The following is a 23,708-nucleotide window of genomic DNA, read 5'->3' as shown; positions in this document are numbered from 1 at the left end:
TGTGGGGCATCACACATCAATGTAGTACTTCAGCCAACGGCCGTGATAATGATCAACTGCTTTGAATTAATATAGCAGCCTTGCTCTTTACAGTGAGGTGCTTTGACTGGTTTTGATCATTTGATAATTCATGAAGAAATTATATCTTGGACAGGCAAGTGTTTCCAATTTTCTTTCGTTTTCCTGCAGTGTGCTACTCAAGTGAGGTTTTATTTATGTTACAGACTATGGATAGTGTCACTCCCAACAGTTAAAAAGTTATCAAAAATAATAAATAATAAATGACCGTAACAGTAATTATTACATGGTGCCCTTTCCAAAAGAATTGTCTCTGCACACACTTACGGGTTTCGTAATTCCACTTGAATGTTGCTATTGAAATAATTTGATGCACTCCTCATTTTAACCTGAAGGCTGAAATAACTGCACTATCTCTGTAAAGAAGTTTTTTTCCTCAGATATGAACCTGGCATAAATTAGCATGGCCACTGATTCTCTGCGAAATCAATAATTAACATTATTTTATGCATAACCCATTCACTTTTAGTCCAAGATCTCCACCATTAAAGCTCATCTTCATTAACCAGATATCTGCATTAAAGGTTCAAGCTTTTGAAGAAACCTAATTCATTAGTTAAATGGCGTTATGTGTGGATGACAAACTTGTACAATGCCCTCCATAAAGATTGGGACAAAGATTTTTTTCTTTGGCTCCACTCGTTTTAGATTTCAAAGTCGTGTATGGTTAAAGTACAGATACTCAACTTTTATTGAATGGTATTTTTAATACATTTTGGTTTCACCATAGTTGGCACCAAACCAAACAGACAAGCTCTGACAGCAGTTATACTGTGTAAATATTATTTTTTAAATCTATTTCGACTAAGCACCGTGCTCCGTTAAATATGGTAGAGAAAACACATCTGAAACTGCACCACCTGCTGGAATATTAAAGAAATTGATAGTTTGTGGCAGTGCTCTTCATATTAAACCAAAGGTTTGATTCACATAAAGATTTAATCAAAATAATGTGTATGTGCGCGCGCGGTTTGCCATGCTTTGCGTAAACTTGATTCCAATTATATATTTTTAAGTCTCAATAACACCGAGTTACAACATTATCCCCAAGTAGTAGGTCTACGTGCATTCAACCCATATTCAATTTTCATTGATTACACCGAAACACCATTCCATCACCCCCAATACAAAATAAATACATAAATAAAACATGCCACAAGTAAAGAGAGAACAAATTGATTCTTCCCTTGGTAGAACAGTCCTGCGGAATAATCACTCGTGCATTTCCGGTGTGACCGGCGTTTGGGCAGCTTTTCGCAGATATATTTTTTTTAACGTCAATTTGCTCTGAGTTTCTTTCATTTATTTCCCTGAAGCACGGTTTAATGTGTAAACATGCGTCCTTAAAGTTTCCCACCACACCTTAGTAAACATATTTTGTATTCTTAAATACATTATAATGTAATGGTTTAAGCTGTATCCGTGCTCAAGAGATAAAGAGTGGGACCATAGCTTTTCGACTCCACGAGGCACGTGGCAGGCAGTTCTGTGATTTGTATTTCACGGCCATTTCCCCTGGATGCAGCTGCAACGTTACACGCACTGCTCAGTGACAAGGTAATTTAGCATAATTTACTAAGGAGGTGTTCATAAGAAGTTACATTTTTCACGTTCGAGTTGACACATAAACGATTTTCCTTGTTAGCTTCCTTTTGGGGGGTAAAAAAAACGTTCATCTTTCATTTTAAAATCCCACCTGTTACTTGTAAGATATTGTTAGCTAGCTTGGAAGCATACACAGAAAATGAAGTCAAGTGCCCAACTTCAGTTTGTTTGCTGAACAAATAACCTCAGTTAGGCAATTCCGGTTGACTAGTCTTATGTCCAGGCATAGTTGCAGAATTTTAATAAATGTCAGAGTACTTAAGGGAGTGCAATAATTTGGCCACAAACATTCAGGAAATGATCGTCATACACTTCATATAGCATTCCAACGATGGAGCTGCATTTTATTTTATTACTGATTTCTGTAATAAGACGGACCTGGTACCAACGTTAACTTATTTTTCCTCACTCAAACATTCTTGTAGCTGGAGCTAGCTATGATGACCTATCCAGTCTAGGCCGCTTTCACAGCTAGCTAGTAGTGGCGCACAGTCATGCACTTAGCTATGAAGTATCTTCCACAATACGAATTGTAAGATGAAAAATAAACTAAGGTTTTGCTTGAAAGCTGCCCGTTAATCTTATTTTTATATTAAAAAGACCTCCGCAGCGAGCGATATGTAAAAAACGAAGAACCGCTACAGTACAGCTGTCTTTATGAATAAACTCCCAACGATTAGCGAAGGCAACAGACTCAGGTCAGTAAATCAGTAAGCTAGGCTTATCTCAGTTTCAAGTTACTTTTAAAAAACAATTTAAACAAATGCACGTGTAAAGATGTTTTGTGAGCGAACTTGTGTCGCATGCATTGAGATTTTTTCATTCGATCTTTTTAGTAGCAATGCTAGCCAATGGTTTGGCAAGTATGATGATAATGTTTAACCGGCATAACATTACTCAACTCCAGGGCCCTGTTTCACGAAGCAGGGTCACCGAGTAAACTGGATCATTCCACTGAATAAAATGCGGAACCCTCCCAAATATGGAACATGGACTAAAGTAAAGAGGTGTTCCGGGTTTTACTCGGCGCCGTTATCCAGCTAACTACACCCAGGCCCACAGGTATTTGCTCCTACAATGCAGTGCAATCTGAGTTCACCGATTTCAGATCAATGATTTCCCCTTCTTGCTCCATGAAGTTAAGTGAAATCAAGTGGTATAGTGCATGGTTGTAGCAAATAACTTGGCTCCAGACACTGTGGCCTGCAGTGGCAGTTGAGTTTGTGGACAACAAGATTTGACGAAATTGAACGATTATGAAAAGTGTTTTCTTAACATCACATTTGCCCACTAGTATTCTCTTCGAAAAATATTTGAGATTAACGGGCATTGTTATGAATTCAGATCGTAAAAATATTAAACTTTCGATTTTATTTATTCCTACATTTTTAATACTGAAAACTAGCATTAAGTTCGGAGCATATGTTGCTATTTTTGGGATATGACCAAATCTTGAAGATGCATCATCAGTATTCATTACAGTGCATCAAACTCAAACTTACAAACTCTTTCTATGTTGCGAGCAAACGGCTTGGAAAAATAGTAGCTCTGTTATCTGGCTAATGCTTCATGTCTTCATTTCTCTTCACGGTCTTTCTCAGGTAATCCAGAGGGAGTTGGTACAATGCTGGAAATATCCATCTTAAAGGTAAACCTCTATACAATATTATGGCTGAGCAAGATCTTTCAGAAGAGTAGCTCTGTAATTTTGGTGCAAGCAGTGCTGCAGGTGGCCAGTATTATTTTTTGTAAGACACTGAGTATTCTGTTATGAAGCGGTTTTAATGATTTCAGCCTCTGAATTGTACTGAGCAGGTAGGCTAATGGTTTTCAATGACAATTCATGCCTGTTAAATTATTTTTTTTAAGTATTTGAACCAAAATGGCTATCTATACCATGAAGGATACATGTCCCTTACAAGTAATAATGGGTGAATTTCCTGTAAAGTGATCCATGGCAAATGATTCCTTTGGAAAGATTTTTTTTAAATCAATAAATGATATGCTGACAGGTGAGCAATTGTGGAAATGAAGTGTTCAAAGGCAAAGCAAACAGCAGTGATCCAAACCTACATTATAAAGAATTATGTTGGACCTTAAGCACGTTTTGAACAACTTGATAAATTGCAAATACACTGGGTCCCCAGGACTGTGTTGAGAAGCACTGGTCCTAAGGGTTTATCTAAGGTATAGTTTATTGTAGCTTAAAGTATAACTGGTGAGGGGACTGTGACGTTTTTTGTAGATCCAGGATCCTGGATGTTTCTGGGGTCGGATTGTAAAAGGAGCTGGACTGAAGATACAGAGCCCCCAAGAATATGAGAACCTGCATGTCAAGATGAACCTTTTCTATCACGATGTCAACCTGGACGTCCAGAAGATCAGGCCTCCATCACTGGCAGAGCGACAGGTACGGTCTCTCATCCAGGTGTTATTTTCCCTCGCTGGCTAACCTGTTGATGAGTGGTCCTCATCCCTGGCCCTCAAGTGCCTTCATGCATGCAAGGAGAGTCAACTTTCTGAGTTTAAAAAAAAAAACAAAAAAGATTCAGCGCGACTAGTGTGTGTTTTTGATTGGCCTACACAGTTTTTGTGCGTGCCTAAGAACATTTTATATACATGTATTTGCAGAAGTTTCTGGTGGCCTGGTGGCCTTACAATGGCTGGTGTAGGGACATTTGATGGTCTGTGGGCCAGCTTTTCAGACAAGGATTTAGTCTAGTCTTGGACAAAAATAAATTTCCCCAATGGAGGTATCCACTGAAAAAGCAAACTTGGTCTTGGACTAGGCTTAATCCTTCTCTGGAAAACCAGCCCCTAATACCTATTAAGGGATGTTTAAGGGCCTAAAATTTTGAAGGTCAGGCATTGAAAGTTTTTGACTTGAAGCTTAATACCAGCATACATCGAGCACAGAGAACACCACGAAGTTGTGGACCGAAGTAGTGCAAGTTCTGCTTGTGTGGAGATTGAGCGTTGGATGATGGCTTTCTCTGCTAGGTCTGTGTGGTTTACTCACCCACCCTGAAGAGTTGGTGCAGAGCTGTTGTAGAGTCGATCTTCCCGGGAACTGTTGGCTGCCAGGTCATGTGCTTTCTGGTGGACCATGCCGAACACATTCTTGTGAGCTCAGACAGGTACGCAAATATAACAGATTTATTTTTCAAAAGTATTACTTCTATTTTTTTTAAAAAGAAAGAAAAAAGAAGAAATTAATACACTTTCCTGTTTCAAAAGTCACATTGTGCTGTGCTGAAGAGTAGCGAGGCCAGTCACTATGGGCCACACACACTGCAGACTCAGAGTCTGACGCTCGTTCCAGTCATGCGGTGCTCGAGGGGGTGTTGTTGGGACTGTTGTTGTCACGGCAACCTTGTTTCCTACAGCGTCAGAGCGCCGCTGGAGAAGTTCCTGCAGCTGCCGTTCTGGGCGAGGAAGTTCCAGCTCGCCGGCATCTGCCCCATGAGGCTGCAAGTGCCCGTCTATCAGGAGAAGGCTAAGCTTGTGTAAGGACAGGACAGTGCTTGGACTGCTAAGGCTGAACTATCTCTTTTGTGTGAATTGCATCGTATGTGTAGTTCATTTCATGTTGGGCAGATTTTGAAAATATGCATATTTTAAATCCTTTGGTGCCGTTTGTTTTAGGCCTTCAACCCACTGGGACAGCTCTGCTACACGGTACTTGCACAGCCTTGTACAAGGTATGTTACCCTAACACGCATTCCCTGCACAATTGTGCCTGCTGTTCAGCCAGCACCATTTTGGCAAATCTAAAGGCAACAGCTAATACAGCTGAGGCGTGGTTTTGAAACAAATACATTTGGCCCCCTGGTGAGAATCTCTCTGGCTCCTGGTTTGAGATCGCTGGCCTTGGCTCACAGTTGCTTCGTGGTGATGCTGCTGTTCTTGTGCGAGCACGGCTGGGATTATCGTGCGCTGAATCGCGTTTCTCTGTGTTCAGCTTCCTCACTGTTAGAGGCTGTGCTGTGTGAGGTGCTGGAGGACGCCACTGCCATTGAGCTCTATTTAACCGTCAGGAATGTGAAGGTAACTACACTCGTTCCTGTAGAAACGTAGCTTAGTTTCAGGTGTACAATAAAGGAATGTCTTTAGGTTGTTTTCAGTCTTTCTCGATGCAGACGACTGCATTATTCTGACAGAAAAAGTTTTGCAGTCAGCAGGACTGTAAAATGTCATTTGATTTACATATTTATTGCAAAATTTGCATAATTTCCCTTAAAGGTATGATCCAGGATCCTTTTAGGGGCTTCTTGTTATGTGTGTCATGTCCACTAGGGGGAGCAAGAAGGGCCCAAAGGCAGATATTGCATAAATCGTTAATGGATAGTGGCAAAAAGAGAGCAGTTGCTTAACTTACTATATAAATTGACTGACAGTATTATTGTTTATAACAGTGACCCAAAATAAGGCCATCATGTCATAAGATAGAATTCCTATTCAAGGAATATTTGAATATCAAGTCTAATTTTGACAGCTCTTATTACAAATTACTGAGGTGAAGGTCTTAGGACCCCCCTTTCGATAGGCAGTGTGAGTTTGCATTCTGCGTGTGCTCTCCAGATCTGTGTGAACGACGACTTGGTTACAAAGAAGTTTGCGTGCTTCTCGAGCGGCAAGTCTGGATCCAGCCCTCGTGACTGCCTGGACGACCCCTCCCCCGCCACGCTGGCGGGTGACATCTTCTCCAGCGGCAGCGCCTTTACGACACGCAACGGCTGCGCCTTGCGGTCGCTGTGCTCCAGCATCTCTCCCAGGAAGGACCTTCGGAACGGCAGCCCAGGTAACTCCTGCAGCCTCCCCGCCTGTCACTCAGCTACGCTGCTGCTGCCTTCAGGCAGGTAAGCGCTCCTGTGCTGCCTCTGTGATTAGTGTACACCTGAAATGCAGGTGTTTCGCTGCGGGGATTCAGAAAGAGGAACTGACTTTATATACGGTGCCGATTCGCCTCGCGCATGCTTGGGTTTCAGCTCAGGGTTTGAAACGTGAAAATCAGGCAGATTTTGAGTTTTAAGGCTTGTTAAGGAAGTAAGCGTTTATTGCTACTAAAGTGCTCTTTTATTGGTTTGCCGTTTCAGTGGCGAGTCAGACTGCAGGTGTTGGCTCCTGGAGAGGCACACAGGCACCAGCTGGGGGCGCTCCAGAGCCCGAACCTCTGAGCCCTGAAGCGGCGGACACAGCAGGAGCTCAAGCAGTACGTCCCCGACACGCCGCTCTCTGTATCATGGCAACGTGAAAATCTCACTGTTGCTTGGCGATGGTCAGTGTTTCAGCTGTGCTTCTCAGCCTCTGTTGTGTGCGCTTACGCAGCGCGGCGCAGTGGGTGGGAGTGATGGAGGCGTGGCCAGGAGAGCTTCTGACTGCAACCGGGAATCATTGGCGGGAGCCTTTTCTTCAGATGGCTGCCAGGTTGATGGGAGGTAGTTCGCACTTGCTCTGCTATTTTTGAAATCCAGGATCTTTCCTTGGAGAAATTTTTGGCAGGATGATCACTCCTGGGAAGATTCACCACTATTCCGAGTGTTTGGTGGTAATGGCTCTCACTGTGGTTCAGTGGAGTCCCAGAGCCTTAGAAATGACTTTGTAACCCTTTCCAGACTGATAGGTCAACAACTTTTTTTCCTCATCTCTTCTGGAATTTCCTTTGATCTTAGCAGAGTGTGCTTGTATAAACTTTGTGGTGACTACTTCACTCTGATGGTAAGGTTCAATATGAATAAACTTTTTGATTGAACAGATCTGGCTGTAATCAAGCCTGGTTGTGTTTAATCAACCAAATGAAATTATCGATTGAATTAGGCTAATTGGTTAATTGAGTAATTAAGGGGCAATTACTTTTTCATGTTGGTGTTTAATAACTTTTTTCATTAAATAAAATCATTTTAAAATTGGGTTTAAAAAACAGTGATTACTCAGTGTCCCTTTGTCTTATATTACATTTTGTATAAAGATTGGAAGCCATTCAGTGTGCTAAATATGCATTGGATTAAATCAGGAAGGGGCAAATACTTTTTCATGGCACAGTAGTTAATAATTAGCTTGCTGTCCTGAAGTAATACATTTGAAAATAGAGGGATTGCTTCTCAAATATCGAGTATAAAACCTTTTGATATGGCTTTCTGTGAATGTTCCTGAATTTCACACTGTGATTTGAATGGTAATGTATCCTCTGATCCACAGTCACCACCGTGCGTTGGAAACTGAGACACAGACTTCCCTGGCAGATGAATTACTCAATAAGCTTAACTTGTTCAGGTAAGATTTAAATTCTTAAACGTAATCTTTTGAAAAACAGTAAAATGGTAAACCATATTTCCATTGACATTGGCCAGCTTGTAACTGAGCAGGATGCATTTTTAAAATCATAAATGGTGATCTGAGCTATACAATACATCGGCCAACCTACTGTATGTACTATAGGTTATGGAAGGTCATTTACATACAAATGGTATAGAACGGTTCTTGAATCGTGTTTTGTAGTCAGTATCTAGGCAGTAGGTGAGATGAGCTTCAGTCTCATGCTTGGACACCATAGGCCAGGCACTGGAAACTAGGCGTGCTGTAGCTCTCTGGACTGTAGTGTTTGACTGAATCTGTTCTATATGTTTTCGATAGGTTTATGAAGTTCTTGAATCCGCTCTCTAAAACTAAGAAAACACACCCTGAGGTGAGTTCTCACTGCTTGTGGTAGTGGTGGTCGACTCCGGTTACACTCAACAAGTGTCCCGTGACTTGCTAACTGTAGAATTTTTTTGATCTGTCAAATCTATAATTGAATTTCCCCGCTGATTTGGCTTGTCTTGTCTGACATTTGTAAAGTTACCATTGCTGTAAGATTCTCAAGTGGATATGTTACTGCAGAATGAATGTGAGTCCGCAAGCTTGTCGGATCGCCGATTAATGCAAATGAACTAACAACCTGTAACACATTGGCAGGTTTTCTGTATGGCTAACATTTGCGTATGGTTACGGAAGTAGTGTGTCTGCATCGGGTTTTCGCTGCTTGGAGCTGCTTTTTTATTTTGTATGTATGTGGTTCAGCCCGACTCGGAGGAGAAGACGGAGACGGTCAGTGTGAAGAACAATCCGGAAGAAGACACGGAGGCTCAGGACAGCGTGAAGAACGTTCCGGAAGGCGACACACAGACCCAGGAGATCAGCACAGCTCCACAGTCTGAGGACACCTCTGCAGCGCCCCCACCAGGCCAAGTGCGGTATGATCACGCGACCCACAGAGACCAGCACCGTACTGTGCAGTGGTTACTCTCCCTTCAGCAGAAGGCACATCAGCACTGAATTAAAGCTGCAGAAGAGAGCACTCCTCTTATACCTGTACTGTGATGTTTTCAGAATAACGATTAGAAGAAGCCTGAGGAATTTCTAATACTGCATTGTTTGAAACGCAGATGTTTGTTAATTTTTATTCTTAAAGCAAACTTTGCGAAGCCTATACAACAATGCTGTGCTGAAGTACCATGCTAAGCAAAACAATGTTTAATTTCCTCAGGTGTACCTAGCCTTGTCGTGCTATAAAATGTCTTTTCGTTCAGTGATGTCGTATAAATCGGTACACGGTTCCTTTTTCCTGTTTGCGGGAATACCGATATCGGCCCGTGTGTGCTGTTCAGTGTGATTTCAATAAAACGTAGCTGAGTTGAATGAAAGCGGTGCATTGTGGTTTTTGATAGGCTGCAGGTTGCCCGATCCTCGGCTACTCCACGCTTGGTTAGGTTACACAGGACAGAGGAGATTGAATCTCAGTGGCTGTCTGTCTGTACAAGGGGAAGCACTGCCGCTGAACTGTTTGATCTCATCACCAGTGATGCTAGTGTCCTTGTAGAAGAGGAGGAGGAGGAGGCGGAGGAGGTGGAGGAAGAGGCCACAGCCTTCAGAGAACAGCAGGCTCTTGAAGAGGAGTTAGACTGTGCAAGGTGGGCCTTTTGTGTTTATCTGTTTGTCTGTACCATAATGATGTTGCCAAAGCAAGCCTTACTGAGAGGCTTTATCACAGTTCACAAGATGTTAAATTCTTGTATGTAATCGGTGTCAGTAAGCCTGCCCTTTCATATACACATACTCCTTTTGAGTTTTATTTTCTTTGAGAGTTCAGCTCTAGGGCAGCATTCAGCATATCTGAAGTATGTTATGTACACCGGACACACGATACTATTCAAGTCTCTATACATCTTGTGAATGTGAAGTTTTATGAGTGTGAAATGCTCAGGACGATTCCAGTCATCCAAAGAGGACTTTATTTTGGCAGGTTGTTGCAGTTGCTAAATCCGGATCCTTTGAATCCAGATGTGGAATGCTTGGCCAGCACAGTAAGAATCTGCAGAAGTTGTGATCTTATCATTCTAAAATCAGTCCTGTTCCTTGATTTCCTTGATCTTGAAGTTGTCATGGCACGTTCCTTGAAGTCAGGCTCTGCTGTATGTTGCAGACTGGAGCGGACCCTCTGTGTCAGAATATTCAGTGTGGGCCTAGCAAGAATGGGATTTTACTGCATTCCGCCATTGACATTGACCCCTGCACTAGCCTGGCAAATTCTCCTATCACTGATAACATCAGGAAGGTATGTGCACTCTCTGGTCTTTGTGTGTGAGTGTGTGTGCGTGAGGTGAGTGCTCTGTGTGTGTGTGTGTGTGTGTAGTACTGTGTGAGGTGAGTGCTGTCTGTGTGCGTGCAGTAGTATTGTGTGAGTACTGTGTGCGCATGTGTGTGTGTGTGCGCTTCTGTGTGAGTTGAGTGCCCTGTGTGTGTGTGTAGTTCTGTGTTAGCTGAGTGCTCTGTGTGTAGTTATGTGTTAGCTGAGTGCTCTGTGTGTGTAGTTCTGTGTTAGCTGAGTGCTCTGTGTATGTAGTTCTGTGTTAGCTGAGTGCTCTGTGTGTGTAGTTCTGTGTTAGCTAAGTGCTCTGTGTGTGTATTTCTGTGTTAGCTGAGTGCTCTGTGTGTGTATAGTTCTCTGTTAGCTGAGTGCTCTGTGTGTGTAGTTCTGTGTTAGCTGAGTGCTCTGTGTGTGCGTGTAGTTCTGTGTTAGCTGAGTGCTCTGTGTGTGTATTTCTATGTGAGGTGAGTGCTCTGTGTGTGTGTGTGTGTTAGCTGAGTGCTCTCTGTGTGTGTAGTTCTGTGTTAGCTGAGTGCTCTGTGTGTGTGTGTGTAGTTCTGTGTTAGCTGAGTGCACTGTGTGTGTGTGTGTAGTTCTGTGTTAGCTGAGTGCTCTCTGTGTGTGTATAGTTCTGTGTTAGATGTGCTCTCTCTCTCTCTGTGCTCTCTGCAGGGTCTGGTGCGTAAGGGGTACGGCAGGCCGCGCGTGGCGGAGTGGTACAGCTGGCCGGCGGTGGCGCGGGGCTGTGACACTCTGCTCATCTCTGGCTGCGGAGCTGAGCCCCTCACCTACATCCCCCCGCTCCTGTCCCACCTGCACCTGGTCTCCGCCTGCAGCTCCCTCACCTCACGCACCGGGGTGAGTCCGATAATATCCGCACCTCAGTGTCCTTATTCTGCGGTCACGTGTGTGTGTGTGTGTGTGTGTGTGTTATGGGAGGGGTTTCTTCCTGAAGATTTGACCCTGTGCATTATCAAGAAGAAGAAACAATTATGACAACTGTAATGGTAGAAGCTGGATTAAGTTCTACCTGTGTATTGACGGCGTAGGTCTTGTCTTCAAATTTGAGTGATATGTCCCCCTTTGCGTTCCCCCTACAGCCCATAGCAGTGATCCTGTGCCATGGCTGGGAGAAGGCCCAGTGTGTGTTTGACCTCCTGGAGGACACTCCCGCTGCAGAGTCCCTCCATCCCATGATCGTCCTGGTGGGAGAGAAGGACGAGGCCAAAGGTGTCAAAATACAGAGGAACTGTGAGTCCCGTTTTTCACACGTTCGAAACCGAGCAGGTTTTTCGACAGGAAATTAATTGGGTGCGAGTAACCTTGCTGCCACAAGATTTATGTATGAGATTTGATTGGAAGTGCTGCATTTACATATAAATAAAAGGTGAAAATAACTGACTTGCACCATAACTTGCTTTGTTACTGTCTTTAGCATAGCGAGGAGAAATTAAATGTAATGCTGAATCTGAATAACTAAATAAATAGCTGTTAGTTTGAGATGTGGATGATTTCATGCCATACTGATGCAATAATCTTGCCAATAATGCTCAGAACAGTGAGTGCATTAAGTGATCAAATGCAATTTAAAATCTTAACAACAGTATTTATGGTTTTGATCCTCAGAGAACAGCGTGGCAGTTAGGCAGGATACCATCAATGCTTCATTTTCAGGCTTGTGCTTCCGCTGGGACTTTTATTAATATAGTTTCTTGGCAAGAATCATCTGCAAAATGTGGGTAGGCCTGTAATCCATGGTGGCATTCTCAGTGGTTATTTATACAGCCTGTTACTATGCCAGGCAGCTGACAATTAGTTGCAGTCAGTTTGCGGTAAGGAAGCCGGCATCAGTTTCCCCGAGTTGCGTCAGTCTTCATACCTGTTTTGTGAAAAGCGCGAAAGCTCACCTTCCTGCCCGTCAATCCCGCTCGCCAGGCCAGGTGTTGGTGACCACGCCCTTCAGCCTGGCACGCCTGCTGGCGTTCCACTGTTTCCTCTTCCTGAGGCTGTGCCACCTGGTGCTGGATGAGGTGGACGTGCTGTTTTCCAAAGCTCCGGAGGAGGTGAGGTCCGGTGTGCACCGAGCCCCACAGCTAGGTGTTTGGCAGCCATTTTGTCCTCGTATGAACACAGATCCCGCTTGGATCATTTTGTGCTGGGTTTACATCCATACTCTTGTGTACTGTATCTGGTGTTTCATTTTAACGTGCTAGCAACGATTCTGCTCGAGGTCATAACGATAAAGGCCAATCTTTGCAATATTTCCCACATTTTTGTCACTGTAGGCTTTATACACACTCACACACACCTTATAGGCTACTGCAGCTGAGTGCCGCTCTGCCCCCTGTCCGTTAGATGGCCGTTGCCCTTCAGCACTTCCAGAAGGCGGCCGCCAGCGAGGAGCGGGCGTTCTGCACCAAGCAGATCATCGCCGTGGGCAGGCAGTGGAGCAGGGAGGTGGAGGGCCTGGTGAGGGAGCACATGAGCGACCCCAGCATCATCATCACCGTGATGGAGGAGGCCGCCCTCTACGGCGGGGTGCACCAGGTCTGTAGAGCGCCAGTGCGTCCCACGCAGTGCCACTTCCCTGTGTGTACCAGGTCTGTCCAGTGCGCCAGTCTGTCTCACGCAGTGCCGCTTCCCTGTGTGTGCCAGTCTGTCCCATGCAGTGCCACTTCCCTGTGTGTGCCAGTCTGTCTCATGCAGTGCCACTTCCATGTGTGTGCCAGGTCTCATGTGTGTCCAGGTGTCCCAACAGTGCCACTTCCTGTGTGGCCAGGTCTGGTCCATGCAGCCGTCCTGGTCCTCACGGGCACACATCTCTGTGGTGAGTAGTCCAGTCAACAGGTGCCACTTCCCTGTGTGTGCCAGTCTGTCCCATGCAGTGCCACTTCCCTGTGTGTGCCAGTCTGTCTCATGCAGTGCCACTTCCATGTGTGTGCCAGGTCTGCAGTGTGCCAGTGTGTCCCAAACAGTGCCACTTCTCTGTGTGGCCCAGGGCTGCCCAACCCTGGTCCTGCAGACCGTCCTGTAGGTTTTCACTCCAGCACTAACAGATCTCATTGAGCTGAGTAGAACCAGTCGGAACAGGTGTGCCAAATTTGGGTTGCAACGAAAATCTGCAGGATGGTACATATCCTGGAACAGGAATGGGCAGCCCTGGTGTAGTCTTTGTGAAGTGTTGAGTTGAGCAGGGCCTGCATAACTAAAACGGGGGGGGGGGGTGGGGGGTGGATTATGCGAACGTCCCACCAGTGACCGTGTTGTTCTGCAGATGGTTCTGCTGTGTCTGGACTGCACCAAGGTCTCGGTGCTGCTCGGAACCCTGGACTTCGTTCCCGATGTTGCCCAGAAGACCCTCATCATCACCAACACTGTAGAAGAAGTGGAGCATGTCTTTCAGGTGCTAATTACCAAAGCTCTTCTTGCAACCTACATACAGGTTTTTGTACTTGAAGAGCTTGTGACTAATGCAAATGGCCAGTTTTGTCACTCACAGCAGCTTTACCCTTGCATTGGTTACCTTGTGTCCTGTTGAGTTGCTAGAGATCAGAGTTCCCAGCTGGCTTAACCAGCTGAGGGAGAGTTGCTTTTGGTTGGATGTTCCTACCTTATGGCTCAGACGGGCCTCCTGGTTGAATGAGCTCCTGTGATCTTCCTGAAGCAGCTCTGCTAGCTGCACAGGCCTCTGACACGGCAGCCATTGTGCAGCTGGTACACTACACAGTAAACAGACAGGCTGGCCGTCTGGCACACACTGCCTGAGACGTGCATGCTGGGAATGTTGCTTTCAGAAATGTTGTTATCCCTTGTTGTTAGCGTGTGAGATCACAAATATGTGATTAGAATGCTCTTACCTGAATATTCTAATGCTGATGTAACAACCACTGCTGGTAACTGAAAGCAGTGGAGTTCTAGAGCACTGACTTAGAATATTGGAGGAACAAAACCGTACTCTTCAAAGGGTTTAGGAACGTCCGTCTCTGCTGAAATTGTACTGAGAGGGGAGTGAGCGGCACAGCTGGGCTCTCCTGCGCTCCAGCCCTAATGCCTGGTTCCCAGCGTCTGCCTGGCTCATCAGAGGAACCGCCACCCGTGCGGCCCTGGTAATGAGCTGTCTGCTGACCCTCTGAAAGCGCTTCAGAAAAACACGGAACCCTTTGTGGTAAACCGGGGGCTTATTGGCTCCCTCTCGCTGAGGCATCGTGGGAGTCTCTGCCAGGGGGAGGGGCATGACACGGGGTCCTGGAGCCAATTAAAAATTCAGATTCATCAGATGGAATCCAGAAGAAGAGGAAGAACCCGCGTGTGCAGATGTGGCAGGCTGGTTCTTTCCCTGGTGTGCCATGTCAAACTCCCATGCTCATCGTCTTTACTTGACATTTAAAGGGATAGTTTGATAGCTCTTTGTGAAATTTGCTTTTTTGCAGTCTTACTCATAGTTAGACGATAAGCTCGATACCAGTTTCATCCATGTGCTTCCGGTACAAAATTATTTGGCTAACGATGGGCTGCATGCTAATTGTGCTACCTCTGCGAATTGCTGCAGAAGGAAGCAGTGTTAGCATTGCTAAGTGAAATGGCAGAAAAACAACTGTTGGAGAGTTGCAGGTTGCCAGGTATGCATGTCACTAACTATAAACTTGCGCTACCTCTGCCACTCCCCACTGCAGCCAATGGTACTGCATTCCTGGCAACCCCTAAGTCTTTAAGTGGTGCTGCAGAGCCACTAATCTCTGTGCCCAGTGGATGGATTTGTTAATTATTGTTTTTAATCTAGCTCCTTCTAAAACAACCAAGCTCTGTTTTTACAACTGTCTGTGACTAAAAACTGATTTTGAGCAACATTTTTTTCCTTTTATCTTTAAAAAAAAAAAAGAAAATAATTTGGTGAAAATGCCATATAGCTTCTGCATGCCATTCATTGCAGCTAAGCTTGGATGAAAAATCTGATCTAAATTAAGTGGGTTTGTGTCGTTCTTGTGCGTGCCATATTTTAATACTGTGTGAATCGTATTTTTAAAGCCAAGTTCATCTGATGAAAAGCACATCGCAAAGTGCCATCTGTGTCATATATCTGTCCCAGTTTTTTTTGTTGCTGTTGCTCAGGGATGATTTTTCTGGATTCCAGGCAGTGAACAACACCGCAGCTTTCTGCCTGATGGTTCACGAGGGCTTGACCTACCAGTTTGACTTCGTCATTGAGCAGTGGAGGAAGCAGATCGGGCCGGGGACCCACGTCATTTTGGGTAACTCAAAGGAAAATGCATTCCTTTTGTGTGCTGCCTGGGTAAAATATTTAAAATAACTTTTCCAGTTTTTGTAAATTTGATGGCTTAAATTTGTGAGGAGTGAAAGCAAAGTTGTTACTTCCCCAGCTGTGGGTTTCTAGAGAGACTGACTGGTCTCTCCTGTGAGCTCTTCTCCGAGAAAGTGGGAGTCTGTTTGTGTGACCCTTTCCCCTTGTCCCCTTTTGGGAGTCTGTTTGTGTGACCCTTTCCCCTTGTCCCCTTCTGGGAGTCTGTTTGTGTGACCCTTTCCCCTTGTCCCCTTTTGGGAGTCTGTTTGTGTGACCCTTTCCCCTTGTCCACCTCGCTCCCCCAGTCGTGACTAATGAGTGCCTGAAGGCCCTGGGGATTCGGGACGCTACCTGCGTCGTACACTACGGCTTCCCCAGCTCTCCCAGGCTGTTCGGGGCCCGGCTGTGCTGCATGTCCCAAAACTTCCAGAACCTCTCTGTCAAGGTACCCTGGACCGTGCTTGAGCCAAACTCGGACATGACTTACCGATTAAAGCCACCTTCTGTTCTGCTTATTTTTTTTTTATGTGGATGGGTTCCCCTTGTCTTTTGAGCTGACAGGGGAATCGAATAATCTTGAGCGTTCTTCACACACCATACACTTGCACATACAATGGAAGGTGTCTCGTCTGTGGCCTGTTATTTTCTTACCGTATCAGGGATTAAAGAGTTAAATAATGACGTTAATCGCTGTGTCAGCGGTGCCGGTGGGCGTGTCCTCGCCGCGTTGACTGACAGGCCCCCTCCCCTCGTCTGCGGCAGGACTGCGAGAGGCCGTCGCGCGCGGCGAAGTCGGTGCTGCTGCTGTCGGAGCGGGACGCCGGGCATGTGGTCGGGGTGCTGCGCTACCTGGAGCGCGCGGACGCGGCGCTGCCCCCGGAGCTCCTGCACTTCGCCCAGGGCGTCCTGCGCGCCAAGGAGGGCCAGAAGAGCGGCCGGCCCCTCTGCGGCTACCTGAAGAGCTTCGGCTTCTGCAGGTGTGGGGCGGTCTGGGGCGGACTGGGGCTGCTGCTGCTGGGCGGTCTGGGGCGGCTGCTGCTGGCCGGTCTGGGGCGGCTGCTGGCCGGTCTGGGGCGGTCTGGGGCGGCTGCTGGGCGGTCTGGGGCGGCTGCTGCTGGGGCGGTCTGGGGCGGCTGCTGCTGGGGCGGTCTGGGGCGGCTGCTGCCTGGTCTGGGGCGGTCTGGGGCGGCTGCTGCTGGGCGGTCTGGGGCGGCTGCTGCTGGCCGGTCTGGGGCGGCTGCTGGGGCTGCTGCTGCTGGGGCTGCCCGAGTCATCTGTGTCTGTGGAAATGTGAAGCGCTGCGTTTGGCGGACCGTCAGCGTGTGGGCACCGACAGCTCACATTAATTTCTGTTTCTAATACGCAGTCTGAGCTGAAGCCAATTTATGTAATTATTTTATTTATTTATTTATTTTTTAAGAGAGTCGAGAGTCGGCCTTGCCTGCCTTTTGCTTTTTTCTGATGTGTAGAAAACAATGAGTGTAACAGAACGAATTGTGTGTGTGTGTGTGTGTGTGTGTGTGTGTGGGGTATGATATCACCCAGACATGTAGCCTAATGAAAACAGAAGAGATTCTGGTGTGTAGACACAGTACACCCCGATGAAGCTTTTTTCTCCCTGCTCTGTTCCAGGGATAGCAGAGTGTGTCCCGATCGACACCTCATCGACCCCAAGCAAGACGCCCCTCAGCACCCCGACTCTGGGAACGCAGTGGTGAGATGACCCCCAAACTCGCACACAGCACAGTGCCTGTCGTCATGGTGCATCTTACGATTTTAAATCGTTTGAGCTCGTCTCACTTAGAAGCTGTAGGATGTTGTAGCCTTTGCTTCACTTACCGCTCGCAGACATGTGTAATTACAGTGGGAAAGCCCAAACCAGCACTCTGTCACCTCCTGGTTAAAAGACCCGATGTGCTGAAATACACTTTGAGGCTCAAATGAGGCTGTTTTTACAAGGGCTGGCACCCCTTACTGTTTATGTAGAGACTCGCACCTTCCTGGAGAAAGGAAGAAAGGAAGAGAGACTGTTTGTCATTTGTTCTGCCTGTCCTTCCTGTGATGAAAGGAACAAAGAAAAAAAAAACAGAAGCACATCGGAATACTCTAGTGACTGTTGCTTTGATGTATTTCTGTCTCCTAAGAACAAAAGAAAAGATGCTTTGGTTGGGATGTTTTCATTTGATGTTTTAATTTGTTACACATGCTTTTCAAGCTTCATATTGCATTTTTATTCCAATGATCTGTGTTCACAGGTTCTACCCCTGTACATAAAGAATGCCTCCTGTTACTATGGACGCATAGTGAGCAGGAAAGAGGGCTCTTATGAAAGTCTTGCAGCAGAGATGATGGAGTATTACGCCAGCGAGAAGTTCAATGCCAAGGACGTGGTAGAGGGAGGGATCTATGGAATCCAGGAGGAGGGCGTCTATCACAGGTATGTGATATCAGCAGTGGATGAACTACCAGAATTTTTGGGTCTTCGCTGCCGTAGCTTCACTTGATTCTGTTGGCAAATCAGTGCAAATTTCATTTATTTATACTTTCAGCTAGACTTTAAACTTTATTATTCCCAAAGGGATTTTTTTAGTGCTAGTCAATAGAAATGTGTAACACAATAATGACATTATGAAAATATCATTGCCAGAAAATTCTAACGTTCTGAATAGCATGAGAACTTGACTGCTTTAGTAACCCTGTATCGGTCTTCAGTTCAGTTATTGCTTGAACTGTCTCAGTGTTACAATCTCTGTGTAATTTAAGTAATTTATCCTGGCAGTGGAATAGATGCTTATTTTTTTGTTCTACTTTCAAATCTTGCATATTAAAACAGCCACACCGTGACATGCTCAGTGTAAAATCACTCTAACAGGGTTGACTTAACCTTTGCTATGCACGAAGGCCACAGAAATGGTGATAAAGAGGTCAAGAGACACAAATGAAGCAGGCTACAATAAAATCACTCTGTAAAATCACAAGATCTGTGTCATTCATTAAGAAGTAGAATATATCACCCACTCAATAACACGTACATTCAAATGTTCCATTCAGTGTCAGAGGCTTACATGTGGGAATGCTGTAAAGATCATTTTCAAATGCTTTCCTAATGCTTGGAGAGCAGTTACTCACGGTCTCATCCTGGCGCTCGCCGTGTCCTGACAGGGTCCAGGTGCTTGTTGCCCCGGACCGCGGGGAGCGTCTCTTCTGCAGCGTTAGAGTGCACTTCCTGGACGAGGGGCGAGAGCAGGAAGTGAAGGCCCACCAGCTGCTGGCGCTGCCCAGCCGACTGCACAGCCTGCCGCCGCAGGCCGTCGAGATCATCGTGTGCCGCGCCAAGCCCATCGACGGGGAGGTGGACTGGAACCCTAAGGTACCCCCCCCCCACACCTGCAACCCTTCCACTTCACTGTTAACTATGGAAAATGCCCAGCCTGTCCCCTGTTACAGCCCCTCCACTGCACCTTTAACTAGGAAAAAACCCCCCCCCCACTGCACTGTTAACTACGGAAGATGCCCCCCCCCCCCCCCCCCCGTTTCAGCCCCTCCACCCTTCCTTCTCCACTGGAAACCCCCCCCACTGCCTGTACGGCAGACCCACCCCCCGTCCAGTTTCAGCCCCTCCAACCCTTCCCTTCCCTCCACTCTGAGAATAGCTCTCTTTGAAAGGTAGACATTGTCTGTGGGAGGCAGAACGCTCCGGATCGTTTGGCCTGATTGGCTGTGAACATCTCACCTTATCAGGTCAACAGGTGCATCAGCCAGAAGATCAAAGGAGTGGAGCATCACGCCAAAATTGTTCTGAGCCTGGGGAACACAGTCTGGGTGGATCCTATGGTAGGCTTTAACTGGTGGCTGTTTTGACCTTCAGTGAGATGTTGAGATGTTGCAGTAATGGAGTAGTATTGATATTGGCTTTATTATGAAATATGTTTTATGCCTTTTATTCTGTAGTGAAATCACTCACCGTTTTTCATTATGGCGGCCGTTATACACATGGAAACCAGGTCTTTGCACCTGGTACCTGACAGGTGCTCAGTGCAGTCACATCCATATTGAACTCATCCATAATGTAAAGTTAGGTTCTTGAGGTCACGTGATACTGATTCTAATGCTGTCGTTGCTTTTTTTCGTCTTTCTTTTGGTGGCGTGTAAAGGTACGTATCACCCGTCTGCCGGGACTGAAGACCTCCATAAACGAGTACAACGTGCGCTCTGAGATCCTGGCCACCGGGATGGGTACCAGCAACCCCCAGCACCTGGAGCTCCTGAGGGCGCTGTGCCCGGACGCGGCCGTTTCCGCCGCTCCTGGGGAGCCCGCCCCCGACGTGCAGTGAGTGAGAGAGAGGCCGAGGCCCCCAAAAAATATACACAGTCCCCCCTTAATCACGCCTTTAAAAAACAGCGCTCTGTGTCCTCTGATGCCCGACTTTATTGAGTTGTCTTGTGTGCATACGAGTGCGTTTCAATGCAGCTGTAATGGTAGATCATAACAAGGGCTTTTCTTATAGTGATCAGAATGGATGTCGTGATAGTCTGTGACGCATGTGGTGTGTCATATGACAGGCCAGCGGCCCCTGCAGAAGCCCTGGAGGCCCGGCTGAGGAGCCCCGTGGAAGCCCTGGCCAACGGAATGGAGGCCTGCACAGACAGTCTGCAGTCAGGACGGGGGGAGCCGGGAGACCCCCCTGAGAGGGAGTCCGGAGCCCCTGCCCCTCCTCCAGAGAGCGGGCCCCAGGCCCCCTCGGGGGTCTCAGAGACCGGGGCCGGGCCTGGGTTGGGTCACAGCCTCAAGCTCTTCCCGGGTCTGGGTGCTTCTGTGCCGAACGGGCCCCGTGCCTTTTTAGGGGCCCTGGAGAGTAAGCTGGGGGCCCCTGCCGCCCCTCTGGAGAATGGGGTGCAGGAGAACGGATTAAACGGTGCAGGCTGTGGAGTGCCCCCTGTAGGCTGCCCAGCAGAGGAGGAGGAGCTCCAACAGACCACACGGTAGGCGCTACACACTTCCTCTCTTCACACTACGCATTTCCTGTCTTCTCACTACGCACTTTGTCTTCACTCTGTGCACTTCCTGTCTTCTCACAGGACAGGGCTTCACAAAGCCACTCAGTCTGCCTGCTATTCATTTCTGTGGTTATGAGCACTGGAAATACTCCCACTGTAAATATGCAAGCCTGTGTGTGTGTGTGTGTGTGTGCGTGCGTGCGTGCGTGCGTGCGTGTGAGAGTTCCTTTCTGTCATCAGTTTGACACCCACTGAGTCCATTTTGCAGTTAGCCCTGCCTGTCATGCAAATTAGCTTTAGTGTTGCTATTGTGAAACTTAGCCCAGGTTTTATTCTCATAAGGATACTGTACGAACACTAAAGATGATGCATGTATTTAACAGTAAAGATGAAGTATATTGATGAAGTATATATATATTTATATATGTAGTTGCACAATCATACATTTTTGGGCAACTTTTTGAGAACAGATCTTGTGTGAAAATGAATGGAATCTTGGTTCTGACCACAGGTGGAGTTTGACTTGTAGGCATTGTAGTGGCTAGGCCTCCCTTACTCTCCACCTGTGCGTGTGACGTCTGCAGTTTCTTCACGTTCCACGCGCTCTCATCCGCAGGTTCCACCCGCACATCAAGTGGTTCGAGAGGGACGACTCCGTCACGCTGAACATAAAGCTGCTCGACCCCACGGAGCAGAAGTGTGAATTCTTCTCTGACAGAGTGGTGTACAGGTGGTCTTTCCCCCTCTGTTCAGTAACACAAAAACTAGCCGGACACAGCGCTGCCACATCTTACACATGTTATCAAAGGCCCCATTTCAGAACAGCAGAACTCTACCCACTTGGTTTTTAATGAAGCGTAGTTATATCCCTCTGCTGCTAAAAATGACTGTAAAATATGTGTGTATTTATATGCTGCTTTGGAAAAGGGGGTGGGGGGGTATGATGTATGGTGACGTCCTTTTCTTTAACCGTCCTCGTTCTCTGCTGCGTTCGTCCCCTTGTGCCTGAGAGGATCGGGAGAAACAGATTGCGCCCCTCACTGACTCACAAGTGGCTCTGTGTGGAGAGGGAGAGGGAGAGTGAGAGTGGAGAATCAGCGCTGATGGGGGCTTTTTTTTCCGTCTCGCAGCGCCCGCCTTAATGACAGGCGTTACTATGCGGACCTGCGGCTGAGCGCTAGCATCGTGGCGGACGCGTCCTCCTGGGAGGCGGGGCGCGGCGAGCCGGTGCTGAGGCTGATCAAGCGGAGGCCCGGCGCCTGGAACGCGCTGCTGAGGCGGAGGGTGAGTCACCCCCGGGCTCCCGCCGTTCCCGTGGCGATCGCCGCGGAGGCGGCCGCCGTCCAGGAAATGGGAGACTCCCATCAGCCGGCTGTCAGATGGGTTTTTTTGGGTCACCGTGTAATGTGTGGAAGGGCCCAGGGGTTGAATATTAAAAATGTATACATTTGTAATGTAAATTAAGTCCATGACGGATGATTATGAATAAGTGTATGAGTCAGATGCTTGTAAAAGCATTGAACTCGCCCAGATTTTATAAATAAATTTTGATGTTTTGTTAATCTTTTTTTTTTTTTTTTAACCCGATTTACATTTAAACAGTGCAAGAGTGCAGAGACATCACAGCTGCGTTAGTAGAAATTCTGATTATCTTCAGCATCATTCTGACCATCTCACAAAATGACCAAAGAAAGCGTAGCGAGGATCAGAGTGGCCTAGGCTCATCTGTAATGAGGGGTTAACCTTTGAACTCATTTTTCCCATAGAGCCCCTTCGTAACCTTTGATTTTGACCACTTTGAGGGCGATGACCCAGCGGTGGAGAACACAGCATCTGAAATGGGACGTTTTCCTGTTGGTGGTAAAGGTACACTGTTGCCTTTTGCAGAATGCAGGAGGTCCGATTTGTGTGCGTCTCATCTTTTTGTTAAGGGTCTGTCGGTGCGAGGCCTGATGTTTTCGTTTTTATACCGATTGTGTGAAGACGCAAGCGGCACAGACACTAGTGCAGTTTGCTTTTTGATGTCGAAAGCCCCAATCACATAAATTCTACTTCTGTATGCAAAATGCAGGCTGTATCCCGCCTTGGTACGCGGTTTGTGAGATTGAGATTGAAGTGTCTATCAGCGAGTGCTTTGATCCAGTAGGTGGCAGCAGATGTGTCCACCTCTTCACGGTCTCCAAGGCGCTAATTTACATTTTATTTGAGTGCCGCAACCACTTGGGAATTCTTCAAGCTCACTTCTCTAACGGCTTCAGAGAGCCCATTGTTCTTGTTTTTACTCTTTGTCGTTCATACAATATTTCACCTAAAATGTGTAATAACTCGCTATTGAAGGTTTCAAAAATAAGTTTTATTATACCCTGCGTGTTTATTCAAAGTGCAATTTGTGTAGGAAACGTTTACTGCATTGTGGCATACGTGCCAAACAGAATCATTTTTAAACGTGTATAACCGTATGTCATTTTTCACTTTAAAGGAAATGTGTTTGGCCGTGTTAGGGAACTGTAGGTGACGTTCTCGTTCTGTGCGCAGGTCGCTGGTTTGTGGAGCACACTGGAGAAGAGGGGTGCTACGTGAGGTCAGACTCTGAAAGTGACAGTGACTGAACGAGCGGATGGCAGAACTTCACCTTTTCAGAAGCGTCTTCAACTTTGTTTCTTTTTTTGTTTTATGATTCCATCAAGGCCTTAGCCTTTCATTCACAATGACATGTGCTACATGCCTTTATGAATGCTAGAGATCAGGGGTTTACGACTTAGTCATTAGGAGAGCCGTTGTGTATGCTGCCTTTCATTCAAAGCATAACTGTAATAAGTTGTTAACTGTTATTGAGTTGACACTTAATGAAAGTTCCCTCCAAAATTATTCACACTGACAATTTATTCAAGTGAAAAAGACTATTAACTGCTGAGATGGTGAGCAAATACTTTTTCTTGATTTGGTTGTGTACTCCACTATTCTAAATTTGTAATCAAACTTTGGTTTCACCATGAGGAAATTGCAGCACTTCTCATACATACCCCCCACCCCCAATTTCAGGTCACCATAACGTTTGGGATATGTTAACGTTATGTAATATTAGAGTAGTCATGTTTAGTA

The 23,708-nt window shown here is 46.5% G+C and overlaps 1 protein-coding gene across 5 annotated transcripts; it reads left to right on the top strand.

Moving 5' to 3' along the window:
* Positions 1–1,311: 1,311 nt before the first annotated feature.
* Positions 1,312–23,708, top strand: tdrd12 (tudor domain containing 12). 5 transcript variants are annotated; one of them, XM_064312478.1, is made up of 35 exons: positions 1,312–1,635; positions 3,285–3,331; positions 3,929–4,093; positions 4,684–4,820; positions 5,070–5,189; positions 5,329–5,384; positions 5,645–5,730; positions 6,265–6,484; positions 6,780–6,895; positions 7,012–7,121; positions 7,882–7,956; positions 8,317–8,368; positions 8,743–8,769; positions 8,812–8,915; positions 9,522–9,632; positions 9,965–10,025; positions 10,145–10,276; positions 10,982–11,167; positions 11,410–11,560; positions 12,245–12,372; positions 12,665–12,856; positions 13,584–13,712; positions 15,441–15,558; positions 15,914–16,053; positions 16,371–16,585; positions 17,241–17,322; positions 17,864–18,045; positions 18,771–18,978; positions 19,350–19,442; positions 19,763–19,938; positions 20,172–20,591; positions 21,223–21,336; positions 21,737–21,890; positions 22,373–22,472; positions 23,142–23,708. In XM_064312478.1, exons 2-35 carry the CDS (start codon positions 3,308–3,310, stop codon positions 23,213–23,215), a joined length of 4,458 nt encoding a protein of 1,485 aa, XP_064168548.1. In that variant the 5' UTR covers positions 1,312–1,635; positions 3,285–3,307; the 3' UTR covers positions 23,216–23,708. The 5 variants fall into 5 exon arrangements, with proteins under 5 accessions (XP_064168548.1, XP_064168547.1, XP_064168544.1 ...); XM_064312477.1 differs by having other exon boundaries at positions 8,755–8,915; XM_064312474.1 differs by having other exon boundaries at positions 8,743–8,915.

Source organism: Anguilla rostrata, chromosome 16 (genome assembly GCF_018555375.3).
Source record: "Anguilla rostrata isolate EN2019 chromosome 16, ASM1855537v3, whole genome shotgun sequence".
NCBI classification, from domain to species: Eukaryota; Metazoa; Chordata; class Actinopteri; order Anguilliformes; family Anguillidae; genus Anguilla; species Anguilla rostrata.
The sequence above is the reverse complement of the archived record's forward strand: the minus strand, read 5'-3'. Positions and strand labels throughout refer to the sequence as shown.